General features: G+C 38.1%; 1 protein-coding gene across 6 annotated transcripts in view; it reads right to left on the bottom strand.

Annotated features, from left to right (window-relative positions):
• LOC127067493 (discoidin domain-containing receptor 2) overlaps window positions 1-21,490 on the bottom strand; it is a 145,525-nt gene that overhangs the window by 64,233 nt on the left and 59,802 nt on the right. For all 6 annotated transcript variants that reach the window (XM_051002477.1, XM_051002478.1, XM_051002476.1 and 3 more), the window contains 2 exons: window positions 10,537-10,786; window positions 7,280-7,382 (listed from right to left, as the gene is read on the bottom strand). In XM_051002477.1, coding sequence (XP_050858434.1) covers window positions 7,280-7,382; window positions 10,537-10,738 — 305 coding nt within the window. In that variant the 5' untranslated portion in view covers window positions 10,739-10,786. The remainder of the gene's footprint in view (window positions 1-7,279; window positions 7,383-10,536; window positions 10,787-21,490) is intronic.

The raw sequence follows: 21,490 nt of genomic DNA, 5'->3' as shown, positions 1-21,490 counted from the left end.
AAAATTCTTGCCGACCCTACCCGATTTTACGCAACTTCGAATCGTCCTCCCTTTCTCTCTTATCTTAACCCATCGACCATTTGGGAACGGTAGTAACTAGAAACGAGCGAGGCTTAAAAGTACAGTAGGGAGAAAGAATATGGAAAATCTGTATTATCCAACAACGAATCGTGCTCGTTCGAAGAATAGTATCGTTTGGAAAAGCGAGCATCTCACAATACTTTTCCTGATTCGAATCAGAACGATATCGTTACGGTATCGATACGGTATTCTGGACTTTTTTCTAGTACTTCGGAAGAATGGTGGTTCATTTAACAAAAAAACTGAGAGTTTAAAATCTGTCGCGTGATTTATCGATTTTATTTCAAAATAGTCTATAAACGACTCTTTAAAAATCTTTTAAAATGTTCTCATCGATCGTCAATCGAGATTTTGTTGTAGAAAAATTGAAATGATCTATAAATATATACGACAAGGTATATAATGGCCTATGTATGTATGTATATATATGTTTATGTATGTGTGTGTGCATTATAATACAAAGATATTATAATTTCCTACCATCAGAATCAGACAGGCTCTTTCAATTTCAAAGAGTATCGACAAGCCTGTTGGATGGAGTGTAAGGATAATGGCTATAAGCTCTTGAAAGCTCGCTTATACGTTACAGCCCTTTTCCGAAAGTTAACCGTTGAAGGACGATAACAGAGATAAAGCGGCATCGGTATATACATTTATAATACCGTATCACGTTATCTTGGCTTTTGGCCTGTGACCCTAACGAGAGTTACGTGCTGCCGGAAACACGTCTGTATATTCAACCAGAATTCCACAGCGTCTTCCTGTCTCCCGAGGATAGAACTTTCGGGTGACAAACTTGATCCACAAACAGTTCTGTGTGTGTTGCATCTTAAAGAAAATAACATCTCTGATTAACTCTCTCTGTTATTTCTATTTTAACAATGACAGCAATTCGACACTGTCGTTGAGAATAAATTTGAAATAATTACAAACATCAAAATAGCACGATATATTCTTAATGAAAATACAAGAAAAACAAAAAACAAAACAAAAAAATAAAGAAAAGAAATGAAATATTGCAAGCGACATCGAAGCTTCGTTAATGCAAAATGATAATAAGAAGAAACAACGTTAAGATCCGCATTGTCCATGGGAAAAAGCCTGAGGCGAGGTATCTTATCGCAATGTAAATCATGCTCGGACTATGAGTTGAAACCGAGGAAACAACTCGTCTCACTTCACTCTACGTGGTGAAACGTTCCCGTGGTGAAACGTAATGGAAGTGGGCGTTGCGCGTCGCCGCATTAACGCCGTGAAAGAGCAGCAAAATAATCAGAACGTCCCCTGCTCTCGTCGTTGAAAGCATAAAGCGTTGGATGAGCGTCGATAAAAGTGCTAAGCTCGCTAGCTGCCGGTGGTGATGCCGTTGCTACTGCTGATACTGCTACCCTTCTCGTTTCTGTCCAAGATTCTTTTTATGTTCACGAGAATCCTTTATGCTGATGCGCTTCATACGCGGTTTATCGTACGGCTAGTGCAATGAAATATCTGATGTTGCTTGCTGCCGTCGTTACTGTTGTTGCGCGATGTTGGAATGTTGCGATGAAATGACGAGTGAAGTGAGAGACAGAAAGAAAAACGTAGATCGATATTCCCTATCAAAGCCAATCTCGTTCGTGGTAAATTATGAATACGTTCGAGGAAAATCTTCGCAAAAATGTGAAAATACCTTCATCTTCGCTACCGGGTTTTTCTTTTTCTCTTCTCCTTCTTTTTTCCTTTTTTTTTCTTTTTATTTTTTTTTCTTCCCCGACGAAGAAAAATAAAGAAGTTCGAATGAAATATCCGATCGAAGGAAAATAGTTCTTTCGATGGAAGGGAAGGAGAGAATATTGAAATATTACTTTGATTTATATATCTATATATAATAACCAATTCATATGATTATATATATAAAATGATATATTGGTTGGGATTTCATAGTTATTCACCATTAAATATAGGCTTCGTTGAATTTTTGATATCTCAAATTTTCTTCGTACATAGAATTTTAACTAAGCTTTCGAAATATCTCTATTTGGTAAGGTTATACCAATTACATGAAATAATTTTAGATTTGTTAAATAAATGCTATCGAGAGAGTAGGTCGCTGATAGAATATTTTCAAATGCATAGTTTCGAAAAATACCTAAATAGATACAGTCGTGTGATATAAGTTTGGTGAAAAGAGGATAACGTTCATACGCTCGACACGAAACGCGGAAGTGAGTCGATATGGGAAATAGATTTTCGTTATCGTCCACGTCCTTCGCGCGAGCCAATGATATAGCCCGAATGTGGAACTAGTGGTCGATTTCTTCGCGGAAATTCAATATCTCCAAATGGTTTTTGACTTGGTATCAAGAATTGGAAAAATTTCACGGGGTATTCTAGCATGAATTGTTTTTTGTTTCTTTTTTCTTTGTTTCTGTTTTTCGCTTCAAAGCTATCTAGCATAAAATTTTATACAGGTAAATAAAGACAGCAAGTCGAAGAAGGATGTAAATACTCTTGGGCATTGTTAATCAGAAATCTCGTCGTAGTGACTTCAGAACGTAAACGACACGTTAGATAAATAATCGGTGCATGCTCTCTCATTAATTATCCGTCCCTTTCAGGATTTAAACCCCTGAGACATCTTGTTACTTCACGTAGGTACACGAATACATTATACTTTAAGAAATTTTACGTTGAAAGAAAAGAACGTAGAAAGTATAATGGAACGCCTTGGGTCGTTGGGGACGATAAAGCAAAAGTCTCCTATGCTACCGAAGAAAAGAAGAAGAAGTAGGAGAAGAAGAAGAAGAAAAAGATAAGAAAAAAAAGGAAAGAAATTAAATGATTAACCTGCAAAAAAAACCTTTTCACTTCTTTGTTACTCGTAAAAGGAAACTCAATCTTGCGATAGTTAGATTCCTTCCATACTTTTTTGTTAAGCTGTATGAGTTGTGAGTTGACAAGGAACGCTTCTTTGCTTAACGTAATTTAAGCATTTTAACAGGCAAATTTCTAAAGGATATTCTTCTTATAATAAAATGAAATTTTAACTTTAGGAAGACTATCCTGTTACGAATATCCTTTTGCGTTTAATCAAACTAGATCAATAATTTAATGAACATTATTAAAATTAAATTATAAAGCATGCGAATTATATATATGCGAATTTATTTTTTTCCCTTTTAACGATAAATTCTGTAAAATGTGTAATGTGAGAAAGAAGAAACTTGAAAAATTATGGTATATTCGAAACATAATTTATACGTATTGATACCCAATAATGGTCAGTCTTCAATCGATGACAGGAGACTTAAATAAGGGTTGAAATACATGGGCGGTGTACTTTCGATGAATTTTATGTACCAACCGATCGTAAACTCAGTAGCCCCCAGGGCGATATAAGCTTCACGTTCCTTCCATTTGAAATTTCGACGAAACATTTCTACCACTTCTCGTTCTCTCTGTCTTTCTTTCTTCTTCCGTCGAATGCGTTTCGCTTGACTTTCAATTTCAAACTTGAGAGAAGTCCGATCGATCCGAGACATGTTACAGATCGTAAAATGGAAACGTCATTTTAAAGCCCGTTACTCTCTTTCTCTTTCTATCGTCAAAGTAAATCCCGTGACAATGATGGTTTGTGCATCCGTTAGTTTTCGAAGAGATTCATATTTGGATTCAACATATTTACAACAATAACAACAACAACAATAATAATAATAATAATAAAAATAGTAATATGATTTCCAAGAAAAAAGAAGGACAAAAAATAAAACAGTCGATTATAAAGTATTGTATTAATAAATATTATCGTAGAGTTTCATTCGGACGATAATTCTATTTAATTTGAAACACTAAAATACGGGTGCGTTCCATGTTAGAAACATATAGCGATGACCGAGTTAGATCAATTCAAGCCTCGCTCAATGAATTCAATCAGTCGAGTCGAATGAAATTGAACTAAGTTCGTAAATGCATTCACATAGTGAAAGTCAATCAATCGTTTACAGGTGCATTTAGCAACGTTATTTGTGTTTCGCACTTTCTATCACGGTCGTTAGCGTTGCATATGTCAATCAAAAAATAAATAAATAAATAAATAAATAAATACATAAATAAATAAAAAAAAAAGAAGCAGGACAAAAGAAAAGAACTGAAGCAAGGGAAAAAACATAAATAAAAGACAGTTTTATGATAAAATATCGTGTCTTTAGGAATAAAAGGGAGGGAGAGAGAGAGAGAGAGAGCGTTTGACTAGACGCGATATAAGTATAAATACGGCGCTCGGTAGTCAAGTACTGACCTAGTTACACCTTAACTACTCCTCCTATGTTAATTTAACGAAGGCAAAATGCGCGGCCAGCCTCTTATCGCAACGGGGTAACTCCCCAACCCCTTTTTTCTTTCTCTCTCTCTCTCCCTCTCTCTCTCTCTCTCTTTCTCTCCCTCTCTTCAAGTGAAACATTCTATGTAAAGTGGGCCCTCCTACGGTTACAAAGCGGCGCGTGCTATGTCAATGAAATGTACGTGAATTCAATGTGCCGGCAGAAAAAAGGGACGGGGATTGGGGAGGGTGAACTGTGTAGAACGTCCAAGATAAACGTCGCTGCTCGTGATGTTATGAAGGGAGAAATATAGGAGATCGATAGCCACTGCTGTGGTGCCGATAGACACACCAACAAAGAGACTGAAAGAACTGATATTGAGGTAGATAGGTATATAACTTTTCTTTCTCTCTCTCTATAGTGCTTTTTTAAAATATATCTCTTCGAAATAAACCATTTTATTTTATTAACGATTTGTTCCTTTCTTTTTTCGTTTTCTTGTTTCTTTCTTCTTTTCCTTCTTTCTTCTTTTTCTTCTTCTTCTTCTTTTTTTCTTTTTTTACGAAATTATAGTAATTCGTACGATAAGGGAGTATAGATTGTTTTAAAAAATTTTTCAGACACTTATCAAGTCCTCTACATACAGAAACGTGATCGCTTTCTCTTTTTTCATATCTCCCCTGTTTAGTTAATAAAAACTGATATATTTATTTTTTACGTGTTATCAAATTCATATAACATACATCACCGTGTATACTTCTCTGACTAATAGCTCAGCATTTTTTTTAAATCGCAAGGGGTTAAAAAGAAAATAAAATATAGGGAAGTTATCCTTTATCATAAATCATTGGAACGAAAGGGAATTTGGAAATGGTAACAAAATATAAAGTGGGGATATCGATCGATACAAAGGCGAGAAAAGAATATGCCCGTCCATTTTTCTTTTTCACGTATTTTCAACACTCTAAAACCGACGACGCACGTTACGTTTATAGGACGCTTTATGTTTGTCCGATACTCGCCAGTATTCTTCCTCTTTCACGTGCCTCTCACTTTCACCACTCGTCGAAGAATCCGACTCGTCACGCTACTACTTCCTGTCTCTCTTTTTTTCTCTTTCTCTCTTTCTCTCTCTTTTCCTACCTTGCTCCCCTTGCTATAGCTTCACACGTTTTTTTTCTCTTCGCGCCTTGTACAGATCTATTTCTTCTCTTTTTTTTTTCCTTCCTTTTTTCCTTCTTTTTTCTTTTCTCTTTTTTCTCGACTACCGCTTTAAAGTTCTCTTATCTTCTTTTCTTCGATGTTCTCTCTGGCTATATATCTTTCTCATATTTCCCTCTCTCACTCTCTTTCTTTCTCTCTCTCTTTCTCTCATACATTGACACAGAACCTTTTTACAGTAGTCTATTGCCGATCGCTATAGTTACGGAAAAAGGAAAACTATTTACGATGTCAAGTACAGGCAATACCCGTTAGCGCCTTAATCATTTTTATTGATCGAATCTTTTTCCTTTTTCATAATCGAAGACATCGAGCATAAGGTTTCGTTTGGGAGATAATACGAAGGTAAATCGAAAGGGTTTTCAAGGGTGGTATCGGACAAATCGTATCTCTGAAAAATTAACCAGTCACGTCGTACCCGGTAGCCCGTTTTGCGAATAGGAGCTGCGACTCGCCCTAATACAGATTTATTGCCGTCTAAGAGCCGGAGCTGGGCGTCCTAATACAGGTATTACGCTGACGCAGGCACCAGGAATTTACACGAAATTGGAGGTAATTTGTAGGAGTCGAGCTCGTTCCACCTTCCGCTCACCCCTCTGCCTATGGTCCGTATTCCTTTCTCTCTCTCGAGTACACACGTACACACAAACACGTCTATACACGAACGCGTATCCTCACCCTATCTTCTATTACGTGTGCTTTCTCTCTCTCTCTCTCTCTCTCTCTCTGTCTCTCTTTCTCCCTCTCCCTCTCCTTCTCTCATTCTCTCTGTCTCTCTCTCTCTCTCTCTCTCTCTCTCTCTCTCTCTCTCTCGGATCCGTGCCGCGTTGTGGCTGCCTCCTGTGCCCGTTTGCCTACGGCTCCAGTAACCCATCCTCACGATATGTAACTCCAGCAAAGGCTATCTAATTGAATGCACCTGCTATAGGTGGCACATACGCTTCCTAATTTATGGTCCCTCTCGTTAATTAAAATATGGTCATTCGATACAACCACAAACAAAAGATTTATATATCCCAGAATTTTTTTCGATTCACCTCGATCAAACTCGTCGATAAAACCTATATCGAATTTGGATAACTATTTTAGGTTTAGATTCGGATTGAGCTTGATTAAATTTCAATGGAAATTTATCAGAGAAATATTAATGTTCGTTTATCAAAGGCGACGATGACTGCGTATCATTCGAGAACCGCAACGAAATCGTTTCGTCTAGACCGATCAATGGCAGTCTGCTTTTGATTTTTGTGGTTTGCAAATCGCTTCAACTTCGTTTTTCCCATGTGACGCTTTGTTTATGATAGGGATAAAGAGATAGAATGAAAAGAAGTAATAAAATAGAGAGGATTTATTCATCGGATGGAACGGCTTTAAAGGTTATAAAGCAATAAAAGGGGATAGCGTACCGCGAGTACCCCAGTACGCGTACCATGAATTTTTGAATTTAAGCAGAAAATATTCCAGGACCGATACGAATTCGGACGGAAACAATTATGACGCAACCGAAAACACGCCTTTATTAACGTCCGTGTATAACAGACAAAGATGGGAGATAAAGAGAAAGGGAAAGAGATAGAGAGAATGGAATTCGTTTCTACGGGGATAACAAAATGACCACGGTACTCGGTATCCGACACAACATTGGATTATACCTGCGTGATATCATTGTTCTCCCTTACCTCGCATGCTTCGGCCCAAGACTAGGGTCATACATGGAGCTGGCCGTGATGTCTTCATTGGGGATTTCACCGCTCTCCATGCCCAGAGCGTTGGTGCATTGTCCTGAAACAATTGGAAGGGCTACATTAAACCAGAGATCAATGTCAATCTGTGTACGTCGTTAACTTCTAACTGATTGTGTGGATCTATGGTACAAGTAGATCAGGACGAGAGTGTACCTATGCAAATTAATTACGTAAATGCTTTTCGAGAATTCGTGCTGGTTCGTGATCGCAATCAAGTTCAAGCGGGATAACGAATTTGAAATATAGATAATGTTATCGCGCCTAGCTTTGTTCTATCCTGTGTGAGCTAACGTTAGAGAGGATAGCGCGAGAGACAGGACAAGGGTGTAACGATGAAAACGTTGGTAACACACAGGTAAGCGAAGTCCATGATAAATCGTCGAGTTTGCAGGGAAGTCATGTACAACTCGAGCGAGACCGAGAGAGAGAGAGAGAGAGAGAGAGAGAGAGAGAGAGAGAGAGAGAGAGAGAGAGAGAGAGAGAGAGAGAGAGAGAGTGAAAGATAAAGAGTGGAGGGGTAGCAACAGCAAGTTGCGATACGCCGTTGCACTTAAGCTACGGTTCTGCAGTTACGTGGCAAAGTTTCAAAATTGCAGAATGCAGCGGACGTGGGATTAGCCGGACGGCTCTTCGCGCGACCTATCCTGCTGGTTTACCTTCGCACACTCTCCCCCGTTCTCTTTTCTACCCCTCGTGCTATCTCCTCTCATATCGTTTCCCATACTACGCCATCGGAATATAACTTCGAGAGTATTTCTAACAATGCTTTACGTTTCACCTAACCCCAGAATGTACTTGGATATACCATAGATGCATGGAGATTTCCGCATGTATTCTAGTCGATCCATTCGACTTGCAATGTTTCCATTAGGTTCTAGCCTGATTACAACAAAAGTAACTTCAATGGTAAAGGTTTGGGTATCTAGAGCTAGATCAGAAATCGTTCCTGAAGCCCCATTGTATCTTGAGTGACTAAACTAGCTGTTGTGATATGCAAGCCTTTCGTTAAACTCCAACGAATATTGAAGTTTCTCTACAAATAGAGGTACTTATAACATACTACTCAACTAGTCTCACTAGTTATTCTCACTAAGCTTATGTATTCGTAGAGCTTAGAATAATCCTGAGAAACTCTCGAAATTTCTCGTATAATTCAACGTGTGATTTTTGGATGATGGAATAGAAACTCGAATCCGTTGGATGATGGAATCAAAGATTGTACATAATCTCTGATGTATAGTATGTTTCGAATAGTTACAACCTGTATATCGCGTATAAACGAAGAAAGTTCAGTTCGTGGTACGGATTGATAACCATTACGAAGCCACGCGGCTGGTCTCATGTCCCAAGGCAATAAGTCACTTTGACGTGTCGCGACGTTCTAGACGCAACGCGTTTTAACACGTCGCGTGCATAACAAATGGTCCGAACGAATCGCGACACGATCGATATGTTGCCATCACACGGAAGTCGTATGTATACGTGTGCTCCACGTCATTGAACGAGATCGATAGGCGGTGGACCGGTATGATATTTTAGAACGCTTTCGCGTTCTACGACGATGGATTGTTGTGTGCCTTGGAAAATACCAAAGCTCGAAGATGGAATTCTTTTGATTCTCTCTTGGGATATTATCGATTTCCAGTTAAATCGATTTCATTAATACCTATTACGTTCTATTGTGTACACCTGTTCTTTGACTTACGCCAAGTGTTTTCCTTTCGTTCGATTTCTTTTTTCCCTTCTTTCTTCTTTCTTTCCATTTTATTTTTCTTTTTTCTTCGCGCGGATAAAAATCGCGTTAAAATGGAGTCCATCGGTACGAAGGAAAGAAACGAACGAAATTTACTACGTTATCGACAACGCAGTAAATTCAATAGAGATTATAGAGCAACGTATATAATATTTTCTGACCGCGTAAAATTAGATCGTGTAAACAGAGAGCATATATGATATAAAAGTAGCGTGTAAACGCTACGAGATAATTTATCGCTTACTGAAAGTATTGCGTAAATCAAGGAACCACTGTATATTAATTCATTGTCACTGAGACGTATGAGAATTTATGATACAATAGAAAAATAATAGGATTACGCGATATAAATTTATAAGTGTCTTCTTTCATATCGAACAAAATTGATATTTTACTCGGCGTTAATTGATTCGCTTAACGAGAGAGGAGGGAAGAAACGGGAGAAAAGCAAAAAAAGAATTCAACAAACAAACACAAACAAACGAAACAAAACAAAAAGAAAGAAGAATAACGAGGAGGAACGAGCTCAGCCGCATAGGCAGTGCCACGCGAGAACGATTTAGCACAATGACACTCGGCCGTTCGTCTGCGTCTGAGCAGCTATTAGATAGTATTGTTAATTCATCGTGCGGCTGACATTTCATTTGCGTGGGTACAATAGCTCTCCAAGCTGGCAGATGCGTGAGAGACTCGTGCGTCCGTTTTACGAGAAGCGTTCACTTTGCTTTCGAGCTTGGAAAAAGGGATAACTATGTATAATTGTAAATCGACCGTAAAATAGACGCGACTGGATTCGTTTTTACTTTTGATGAACATCCAAGTAAGAATGGAACAAAACGTTTTATCTCGTTAAACTATCTCGTACCAATTGGGAGTTGCTAGCGTTCTACTAGCTTCAATATATCATTGGTATTTCAATATTAATGATCAATATAAATGATAGTGAACGACATAACGCAAACGATCGATTTATAGTTCTTTGCTAAACACATGCGAAATATTGATAATACCGATAATAGTAAAATTATTGTGGTTGAACATTAATTCATATAATAGTTCTGAACAAAGGATCTTGTATATCGATCTAGTAACCTCATTGAATACTCACACGTAAACGTGTGCTTAAGAAACCAAAGGAAATTCCAAGGAATGAATTGTATTCCAGTGTACGAGTATATGTGTACCTTCCTACAAACGGAAAGTACCCCAGGGACGATGCATGGCATACTTATTCTACGAGTACGTGTGTACATTCCTGTGTACGTTTCTCGATTCATTGTTCCTTTGTATGTGTACGCAACGTGATTTTGATGCAAGAACGAAAACATGCAAAAACAAAAGTATAGTACACATTTCTCTTAGCTCGGTTTAAAAAGATGATAGAGATTCTTGTCTTAGAAAAGAAAACATGTTGGATGTTAAATCTGATAAAACTTACCTAGATCCAAGCATCGGTAGCACGGTAACGATGACAGGATAAAGACGGCAATGAGTAGTCTTCGAAGCGAAGCTAAATCCAAAACTATAGCAAACATCGACATGTCACCGACGACCTGGGTCATCGACCTGGACGCACCACCAACGAGACGTTCCTCATCACTAACTATTGCCGATCCTGAATCGGTTCGGTCATCGAGCATGTCCCTGGCATACTTGTAACCGCGAACTGCTGATTTTCCGCCGATAGCCTGTGCAGAAAATAAATAGTACATGTTATCTATTATTCAATCTATTACCATTGGATCGAAGTTTTTAACGAAGAGAGCGCAAATCGATACCATTCGTTTCAGAACTCGCCGACTATACTTTACCTATATATTGCGTATATATTACAAGTATTATTAGATTATTCTCTTAGCTTCTTGTTTTTTCTTTATCATAAAGTTCAAGAGCCTATTCTCTCTAAAATGACTCAGAGTCACTACTATCGATGGGATATATTTTGTCGATATATCCCTTTTCCATTTGTTCGTTCTAACACAGAGGATATATGTCTACACCTTGGCAAGAGGGTGAAAACTATTTTATTCGATGAATGCGAGGTCGCAGCAACGCCCGTTAGATCCTCCTTTCCCGGCCCATTTATACTCGCCTCACACGTAGTCACAGATATGTATAGCTACATAGAACGCGCTTATATAAGGCAAACGTAGACACGCGCACCATCATCGTCCTTCCTACACACCATCCACTGAAGCAATCCCTCGTATCTCGCGAGTCCGGACTTAGCTTGGAAACTGCAAGATATTCCGACCGCGTCGACCCACATTGAAAGTTTCCTCGAATGTACGTAACTACGCAGGTAGAAAGACGCGAGTGTCATTCACCTCCCTACCACCATAGACGGAGAAGAACAGAGAGGGCTGGTTTCTGTACTTGAAAAGTAGGACAGTAGCAACGTGCATCATGTAGGACTAGGAATGATTATCGAGAAACGATGGTACTAGATTTTAAATATATTAAGAAAGGAATTTAAAAATTTGACGCGCTGAGATTTCACATCATGGAGATATTAAAATTTCTCTCATTCGATAACACGTTTTTCTTCGGATATTCACCGTAATTAAATTCTTTAGAAAGTTTATATATAAAGCCCTTTAACCTCTATGAAAAGGATTAATATATGCACTTACAAAGGTCACGTTATTACACCGGTTGAAAGTGATCCACTTTATCCTTTATCCCGTTCATGGATTTGATAACAAGGAGTTATCGCGTTATGGAAAAATCGGGGCTACCCGTTTGCTGGATCGAACGTACCTACCATTGAACTGAATCGTGATGGTGGAAAGGGAAGAGGGATCTTCCTAGGAACGCTAGACGAGATGCGACTTCGTCGAAGCTTTTGTATGCACTCGATAACCCGTGCAGAACAAACAAGCCTACGAGACACAAAAGGGGAAGAAAGAGAAAAAAGTGAGGGGAAAAAAGAGTGAAAGAGAGAGATAGAGACAGAGAGAGAGAGAGAGAAAGAGTTGAAAAGCGGACTCCTGTTCGATAAACGAAGGTTCTCTTCTTTCTTTTCTTCATCCCACATGCCAAAGTACTGTCATTACCCTGCATGAACAGAGAAAGAGAAAGAGTTAGATAGATGGAGAGGGAAGAAGAGAGAGAGAGAGAGAGAGAGAGAGAGAGGGGAAAAGAGATGTAAACAGAACGATTTTGCGATGCAAATTTCATTCCGTTTCTCTCCAACATATATCCTTCTTCTTTCTCTTTCTATCTTTTTCATTCCTTTCAGTTCTCTTCCCATCCCGTTACTAGTCTCTTTAAGTCGATACTTTTTCTTTATCTTCTCCACGCCACCCTTATTTTTTACGTCTGCGTCCCCTCCGTCGTATCTTTATCTCGTGCCCTTTTCTTTTCTTTCTTTTTTTCTCTGTCTTTTTCTCTCTCTCTCTCTTTTTTTTTTCTTTCGAAAGAAACGTCGAGGCTTTTCCTGTCTCTTCTTTCTTCTCTCTCTCTCTTTCTCTCTCTTTCCCTCTAGGTGTTGGCGAGCACTTTCCAGAGTTATCTCAACGCCCTCGCTTGGACGGACATGCATTTTCGTGGTTACCACCGATTTTACGAGAAAAAACCAGTCCTTTCTACTATTGTCTCTCACTTCTCTACAGGAAACGAACTTGTTCACAATCTTGAAAGGAGGAAGAGAAAGTAGGGTAGATCCAGAAAAGGTATGGGAGAGAGAAAGAGACAAAGAGAGAGAGAGAGAGAGAGAGAGAGAGAGGAAAGTAGAAAAGGAAAGGTAAGGAGCAGTGATGGAATTAATTAGGAACGAGGAAGCCTTCTTTCGTACTCTCTTGAGAATTCACCCTCAACACAGAAGCGTCGTTTTCGTCCTACGAAGGATCCCTCTTTGTTTCTCCTTTTTTTTCTTCTTTATTCTCTTCTTTTTTTCTTTTCTTTTTATACTTATCTAGTACCGTTCGATTTTCCCGTAACGTGGGAGACCCTTCGGAACGGAATCGAAGAAAATAATTAAAAACAGCGTTGAGAATATTTCTTATTAAAGCATCGCGATGAAAGTTTCAAGGATCTCAATGTGGGTGGATCCTTGAACCACTCTTTGAGTGGACTTTATGGATTACGGATAAAAGTTTTTAGAGAGATCGTTCTGGTTAATACCGTTTATTAAACACGAGGATCAACGAACGTATCGTGAATTTGTTGGATCATTTTTCGGAAATTATCGATCATTATCTGAAAAACTGTGTGATATCTACTAAGTCCAATTGAATGAAAATTCTCCATAGGATGAATCAGTGGAAATACCGAATCGATGGAAATCTTTTCATTGAAATGGCACCGTTAACGGTTTAAGTTCGGGCTTGAATAGAATTGTCTAATTGTAAGTTTGCTAGTTACCTAATTCTGGTCGTCCGCGTAGACGTTCCCAAAGTTTTCACTTACTTTACTCGTTTAATCCGAAAATAAAACTAATCCCAAAGAGAATTACTTTATATATTTTTAATCTTTGATCTATCTTTTTTTCACGAAATAAAAAATCTTTTTAAATCGTACGACAACTGTTAACATGAATTATTCATGTTATGAAGTAATCATAAAATTAACGAAATAATGTGACGGGTGTAACTCAACAATTAATAATATTTAGAGAATTAATACTAAATATAATCGATACTAATTCATAATTTGTAATTATAATCTTTGTATAATTCGTATTAATTCATGATTTATAATATATCGATCAATTCATCCTTTAAAAGAATAACAAAAAAAATTTTGTACTATTCTCTTTTGAAGCATTTACCAATCAAAAACAAATCGGATCTTGATTTCAAAGACCCGTTTAACATCACGAAAGATCTTTTCATAAAGGTTAGATACGAAAGTATACGGTGAAGATCTTGTTCTGAATTATTCGGTTTGTAGCAATCTCTAGTAACATCTTGTCCTCCAACCATGACGCCAAGATTTCACTTTCCTCTCTTTGTCTCTCTCTCTTTCTGTTTCTCATTTTCTCTCTTTTTCTGTCTCTTTCTCTTTACTCGCGAACGATTGCACTTTCTTGAAAGAATTTTGAGGGTAGAGAGAACGGGACGCGATTATCCGATCGGAAAGCGTGACTTCGTCGCCCTGATTCGAAAAATCTTCTTTGGAATCCAAAGAAGGTTTTTCCTAACTCGAGAAACTAGCATCGAGAGGATGACCTCGGTGAATTTAACATGAGATTAAGGAATGCTTGTAGTCCAGCTTTTTCTACGAAATCGATTTTAGTCTTTTCCCTATCTAAACATTTTGCTAATGTAATATAACTAAAGATATTTATCTTTTCGTGTAAAATCTAAAGCCTGATTATAGTAAAGTAAGAAACGTAGGTATCTAGTTCTAATCGTAAAGAAGTTTAAAGTTTCATAAGAACTCGAGAGTTTAATGTTGTGATAGCAGAAAGATAAGGATCTAGAAAGTATCGTGAGCTTTCGCTTTACCTAAGCTTCTATTACAGTTGGCTTGTTTTCACAGCTTACTCTCTTGTTTATTTCTTGGAAGCATTTAATGATAATAAAATGTATCCACCGTATCAGTGACACCAATTTCTTACTCTGGCCTGACTGACCAGTCTTTATTCATTTTATTCACATTTTTAAATAATCGTACTGAAAGGAAATTAATTTCAATTGGTAAGATTAATTAATAATATTTAATGAATATCAGATTGATATACCGATTCGAGAAATATCGAATAAGTTGAAACAAAGAATGTTCATTGTCGATTATCAATTACATATATTATAAAATGGATTTCATGTAAATTAAATTTTATTCGTTTCTGTTAATCGTTTATAAATAATTACAAAGGAAAATCTTTTGAAAAGACTCGTTCAGCTTTTGTTCGCATGCAAGAATACATGGCTCCGCGATAATTAATTAAACGTTGAACGCTTATCGTGTCAATTGTGTTTCGGTAAAGAAGCTATCGAAGAGATAAGCACGGCGAGTAAGCGCGAACATGTGTTCGCAATAGGTACCTTTTGATCACGAGGCCAATCTGCTATCAGCTATGCTGCGTGATCCAAAAGAGTTTCGAATACGTTAATGATCTGCATTCACGCTTCGATAGGCTATACATGTTGGATTTCCGCCAATTGTGGCGGCAATTAGTGGAATTCATGGGAACGTGTTTAGCTCATCAATTGTGTCAAATAATCCATCCTACAATGAATGTGTTTATACCAGTTGAAACTCTCTTTTGGAAAATATATCAAAACTCATTTGATTTTATTTCAATTTTACATATATCTATTATATGTATATGCGAGTAAAGAGTCATCAGCGTACTCATGAATTTATATATCTATTCATGTTTCAGGCTTCGTTGAAATATTGATTATTAAAAAAAAAAAAAGAAAGGAAAACAAAACGAATATAAAAGTTAACGATTAAAGTAAATTACTGTCATGCAAGTTTTGTTAATTATCTTTTATGGGCTCTGAGGAAGCAGTCCGTTGGGTAAAATGTAAAGTCGACAAAAGGAATTAGGTTTATGTTGCGATCCTAACGTTTCTTCGAGTAGCTATCCAGAAATTATACTAGATATTTGCGAGCAAGGAAAATAGCCCTTTATGAAGACAGTCTAGAAACTTTGGTAACGTTCGCGAAACAACGTAATTTCCCTATAAAGTCGATTTTCTGGGTAAATGCACAAAAGCTGTTATTTCTTTTGTAAAATTTTTTCTAAGAAACTATTCTCTTTCTTTCTATCTATCTTTCACTACGGTTTGTAAAAATAACATATATAACAATAAAAATATTATATACGTTTAAGATTCACACGATATTCCAATTCCAAATTTCAATGACTCTACCTTCTGAAATCTAAAATCTGTAGATTTCATCGAGTCGAGATTACAAAAACAATAAAAAGAAACGATCGTTGATAAAACGTATCAGAATAGAAGTACTGATTTTCTTGGAAGTTTGACAACTACGAAGGTAAGTTCTAGCCAGTCATTTGGTATAGCCATAACAATCCTAGGAGTTCTTCGGTCCGTGATAGCCAAGAGAAATAATTTGAAATTCTTGCCGGACTACGGTCGGTACGCGCGATTACATCGGGTACACGTACGAGTTTGAATTCGGGAGAATCCTATCGGAGTGCTACGTGAAAGGCGTGAGTGGTTCGTCGGTCTATAAAAGACGAGGGCTTTTTCTCTCTCTTTCTCTTTTCTGAAGGTGTGAGAAAATGGTATAGGATATACTATATACTTACGTATATACATACATATGTACATACACGCACATATACACACACACACATATATATATGTATGTATATATAGCAGTTAGGGTAGAAGCTCAAAAGGAGAACTTAAACGCGGAATAGAGTCGAATAGGTGGCGCTCGTCCGGTGCTTCGAGCCGTTCCGCCGATTTAATAACGTAAATTGTGCGCGGCTTGCTTTAGCAGTTCTGTCACGAATTTTTCTAAAGCACACTATCGAGTGTTCGGGTTCCTGCCGGGAATACAGAGATCTCTCTCTCGAGCCAGGAACGGCTAGGACGTTTCACGGGCCCGTTCCCTACCTTCTCTACTCATCCTCTTTCCTTCTCCTTCTCCCTTTTTTTTTCCTTTTTCTTTTTCTTTTTCTTTTCAGCTTTTCTACCGACTCTTCTCGTCTCTTGCTTTTCTTTCCTTCACATACCCTTCCTTGACGTCTCTCGAATATACACTCGGTTCTATTCGGGTGACAGGGCAAGCACGACGAGAACCGAACGACGAATTGCACCCTCGCATCAACGTGACTCGCATTCGCGTGCCTTCAGGCTAATATGGCTAGCACGATGAAGAAACTCGAAACTCGAACCGACTCGTCTACTGGTCTATATTAACTCTTTTCGTGTGTATATATATATATATATATATATATATATATATCTTGGCTTTAACTGATCTTGTTATAGATATTTTTATAATGTTCTATTTATTACATTATTGTAAGAGATGTATATATATTTTTTTTCTATTTATATTCGATCCTTTTCGGTCGAGGACAAGTTTGATAGAAAAGTCGATGACCTCGTCGAGTAACACGAAAAACCGGTCACGTATCGTCCGTTCGGACGCTCGGGATGATTGACTTTTCCAGGGATAACAAGCGCCACTTCTATCCTTCCTTTCGTATCGTCGACCTTCGCCGAGGCCGATCCTTATCGAACTTGTTCGGTTTCTCGACTGGATTCGTTCTTGCGAGAAACGATCTTATTTTTTTCTCTATCTCTTTCTTTTTTTCTTTTTCAATGAGAATACATCGAGAAATAATAGGAAGGAACAAGTTGAAGAAGGCTTTGTGAAAAATTAATAACGTCTTATTATCATTCGTTATTCTTTACTTCGTTCGCTCGAGCCTTTTATGACATTTACTTCATATTTAACTTGCCTGCCTATTTCCTCAACCCATCCTCTTTCTATTTCTCACTCTCTTTCTCCGCTCCTTTTGGTCCTCATCTGGTTACCACGTCGCTGGCATACCTCTTGTACCGTCGAAACTTCTCTTCGTGAGAGTTTCTAGGACAAAAGGAACCCACAAGGTTCAGCCCCGAAGTTTCCAAGTTAAACCGAACCGGTGGTATGTATGTCTATGGTCGATCAAGGGAACCGTGGAGCAATCGGGTAAACGAGAACCGCGTGCCATGTTAGGAACAACTTAGGAAGAGATCAGCAGAGAGATCTAACTTGAATTTTCGTTAATTAATTTTTAAATTATGTAGTCGATATCTTTTTTAATAAATTAATACGTGTATGTTGCAACATATTCTTGATTATTGTCATATAATCATCGAATAAAATTACACCATGTAATAATGTTTTCACATATGCAAATGATTTCATTGAATATATTAGCAACTATAATTTCGTAATGGAGGATACTTTGATATAAGTAGTAAGTTATAGTATCGATAATATTATAGTTAGGTTTAGCGTGACTCGCGATGGACGGGTAAAATGGTGTGAAAGATCGTTCCCATAAAATAAGAGAACACTTAGAAACGTTTTAGTTTTCTCAACGGTCACAGTCTTATAAAAACGTCATAAATATGCAGCAGGAAGATCCGATGTGCGTCGGCTCCGTTCTGAGAAGGCAGTTACCTTCCCCGGTCGCACGTTTTGTTTTACATAAACCTATGTATCAGAAATACGGCTTGGCCATTTCGAAATACGACGGGGTAACGTTTTTATGTTATCTCTGTGTGTCCACGTTTCGTCCTCCCCAGGTTTTAACTTTGTTTTCGTAAACATCAAAAAGCTTTCTCCGAAGTTTATGTGGGAGTTTATGAAACCAAAGTGACGGTATCCGGGTGGACGAAGATTTAACGAAGACGAACGATGCTTTATTTACGCAAATAGAGAATAGAGAAAGCACTCGATGAGAGATTACTTTCACTGAAAAAAAAAAAAAAAAAACAAAAAAAAAATAAATACTTAATGACTATTTAATGCAATCATCCGTGAGATAACTGTGGAAACTATTCCATTATTGTTTTCGTTCAACCGAAGCAATTACTTCGTGGCGCTATCAGCTGCGCTTGTACGATTCACTTGGGAGTTAATACTACGACTATTACTATTTGAGTCTTTCCCTGTATTTTGTTTTGCTTCCGATGTTTTCGAAAGAATGGTGGCCGAACAATCGATCGGCACGTAAATTTAAACGCGAAAGCCTGGAGGGAGCCGTGTCCACTCGTTATGTTTCTGACAAATAAACTCAGGTTTCGTTGCTTGTGTTGACCATGAAATGTAGCACGCGCTTGTGTTTTATTGTCTGACAATAAGTTTTTTTTTGTTTTCTTTTTTGTTTTTCCAAATTCATTCCGTCCTCGTTGCATTCGTACACGTCACCGTATAAATTCAAAAGCTGTACCTACGTGTTATGAACAAAACAACGGAGAAGTCAATGGCTATAAATTATTTTCAAAAGCGTGAAATGAAATCTATCGAAGCAGTCATTCACGCTACATTCGTGCTACTATATACAGTCATCTATCTGTATGTCATTTACTAGAGCCCCCACACTTTACCCAACACCATCAACCCAATATCTCACCCAATACCCTCATTCCCACCCACTCTTCTCATTCAAACGCAACACTTCCAACTCATCACCGCCCACTTATTGCCTCCCAGCCACCCCCACTCCTACCTAACAAATCCCACCCATTGCCGCCCACTTTTCTAAACCTTTCCATCATCGCCCAACTATCACTATCCACCCATAACCGCTCAACTATTACCACCCATCCATCACCGCTCAACTATCACCGCCCACTTACCACCACCCAACTATAATTGCCCACCCATCATGGCCCCAACTACTACCACACACTTATCACTGCTCAACTATGATCATTTTATAATCATCACTCAATTATTACCGCCCAACTATTACCGCTGAACTATAACCGTCCAACTATGACTATTTAATTATCACCACCCAACTATTATCGTCCAACTATCACCACCCATCCATCACCGTCCAACTATCACCACCCACTTATCACCACTCACTCATTACTGCCCAACTATTACTTGCCACCCATGATCGCCCAACCACCGTCGTACGACCATTACCGTCCATAACGCCCTCTTTCCAACAACCACCCACCTCAACAACACCTTTCTCAAAACCCTCCATTCAAGATTACCCACTCCTTCACTTTACAGTCACGCTGATAAAATAACCTTCAACTAATCTTTTCCTCAAACAAACACGGTCAGATGCTTTCTAGCGAAGAATAGATAATTAGCTCCTTTGAAATGCAGTGACACAGAACTTGTCCGTTCTCTCTCTCTCTCTCTCTCTCTCTCTTTATTCAGTTCAGGAGAAGATTGAATAAAAATGAATTGAAAAGTATCACTTTGTTCGTATCTACTTTCCTACATATGGTCGATCTCTTATTATGTCCTTCGTAGTAGAACCGAACACATTGACATTATCATAAAAATCAATGAAATATAATTCTTATACGTCCGATAGGAACAAGAGAGAGATGTGATATGATTATAACAAATGAACATTTATATACTTTGAAAAGGAGAAATTGATAAGGCAAATAAAATTAAAAAATATATTACCTATTGTACGGAATCTCTGTTCTATGAAAGGAGCTTACTGTAAAAATGTAAGAAAAAAAATGATGAAAAGACATGGATTGAGAGAGCGAGAGAAAGAGAGAGAGAGAGAGAGTAAGAGAGAAAAAGAGACAGAATTGGAGTGAGATAGAGAGATAGAAAGGAAAGTAGAAAATCTGTAGAACCCTTCTGTAGATTTTTTGCTTCGACTACTGCCGAATATCGTCTTGGTCCCGATGATATTTTTCCATCGGTCTTTTCCTGGAGCTGCAGGTGACTTCGACGAAGAGGACGCTCGCAAGACGGTTTTCATCTTGAATCTTGAATCGTTTTCCAATACGTAGGACTTATGGATATATACCTGTTCGGCAGCGATTTCACATTCCCCGTCTATTTTATTCGAAGTATCCCGACGGTGGGTGCTATTAAGATGGTAGAGAAAAAAGATGACGCAGGGATGTAGAAAGAGAAAAAATCTCGAGGTGAAAAAGATAGCACCGATGGTCCTGACAAAGAATGAGTGAAAGAGAGAGAGAAAGAGAGAGAGAGAAAGAGAGAGGAAGGGGTGAGAAGAGTTAACCGAGCGGCATGTACAACTCGCGAATGGATGCGTTCGCATATTGCCCGGCAAGGCGGAAAATTAAGAGATTGGCTCTGGTTGTATCCGTGTGTCTCTGTGTGTGTATGTATGTGCATATATGTGTGAGCGAGCGAACGAGAGAGAAAACGAATGGGATTCACCGACTGTCCCGAGGACACGAGAACTATAGAATTCAATTATCTTTCTCTTCGAGGCCGTCCTAATTAAATACTCAATCCTATCATCGGATGCGTTTAGCGTTCGTCGCCCGTTGAATTTAAATCCTTCCGTATTTCACTTTTCTCTTTTCCTTTTTCCATCCTTCTTTTTCTTTGTCTCCTTTTATATCTTTCTTTTTCTTTCCTTCGTTTTCTTCGTCAATCGTATCGAGACGAAGAAGATAACGACGAGCACTCTTACATTTTCACGAGATTCACTTGATATTTGTACTTGTAGAATGAATTTGCAAACAGTAAATAGCGATGAATGCTAGAACGGTTAAATATCTGTTTTATTATGCGTATTCCATTTTCTATCCTTCTTCCATGCACCATGACACAACAAGACGATTTTAAAAAGAACTTAATATTTTCCGATGGTTAATGGATAGGTATAGATATACGTCGACTCTTGTTGTTTTACCGTTCGCTTTTAATAACCAACGAGAGAAATCTTAATCCCTTGATGATAAATAATTCCTACGCATGCCAAAATCCTTTCTAGC

This window comes from Vespula vulgaris, chromosome 11, assembly GCF_905475345.1.
Source record: "Vespula vulgaris chromosome 11, iyVesVulg1.1, whole genome shotgun sequence".
NCBI lineage: Eukaryota > Metazoa > Arthropoda > Insecta > Hymenoptera > Vespidae > Vespula > Vespula vulgaris.
The sequence above is the reverse complement of the archived record's forward strand: the minus strand, read 5'-3'. Positions and strand labels throughout refer to the sequence as shown.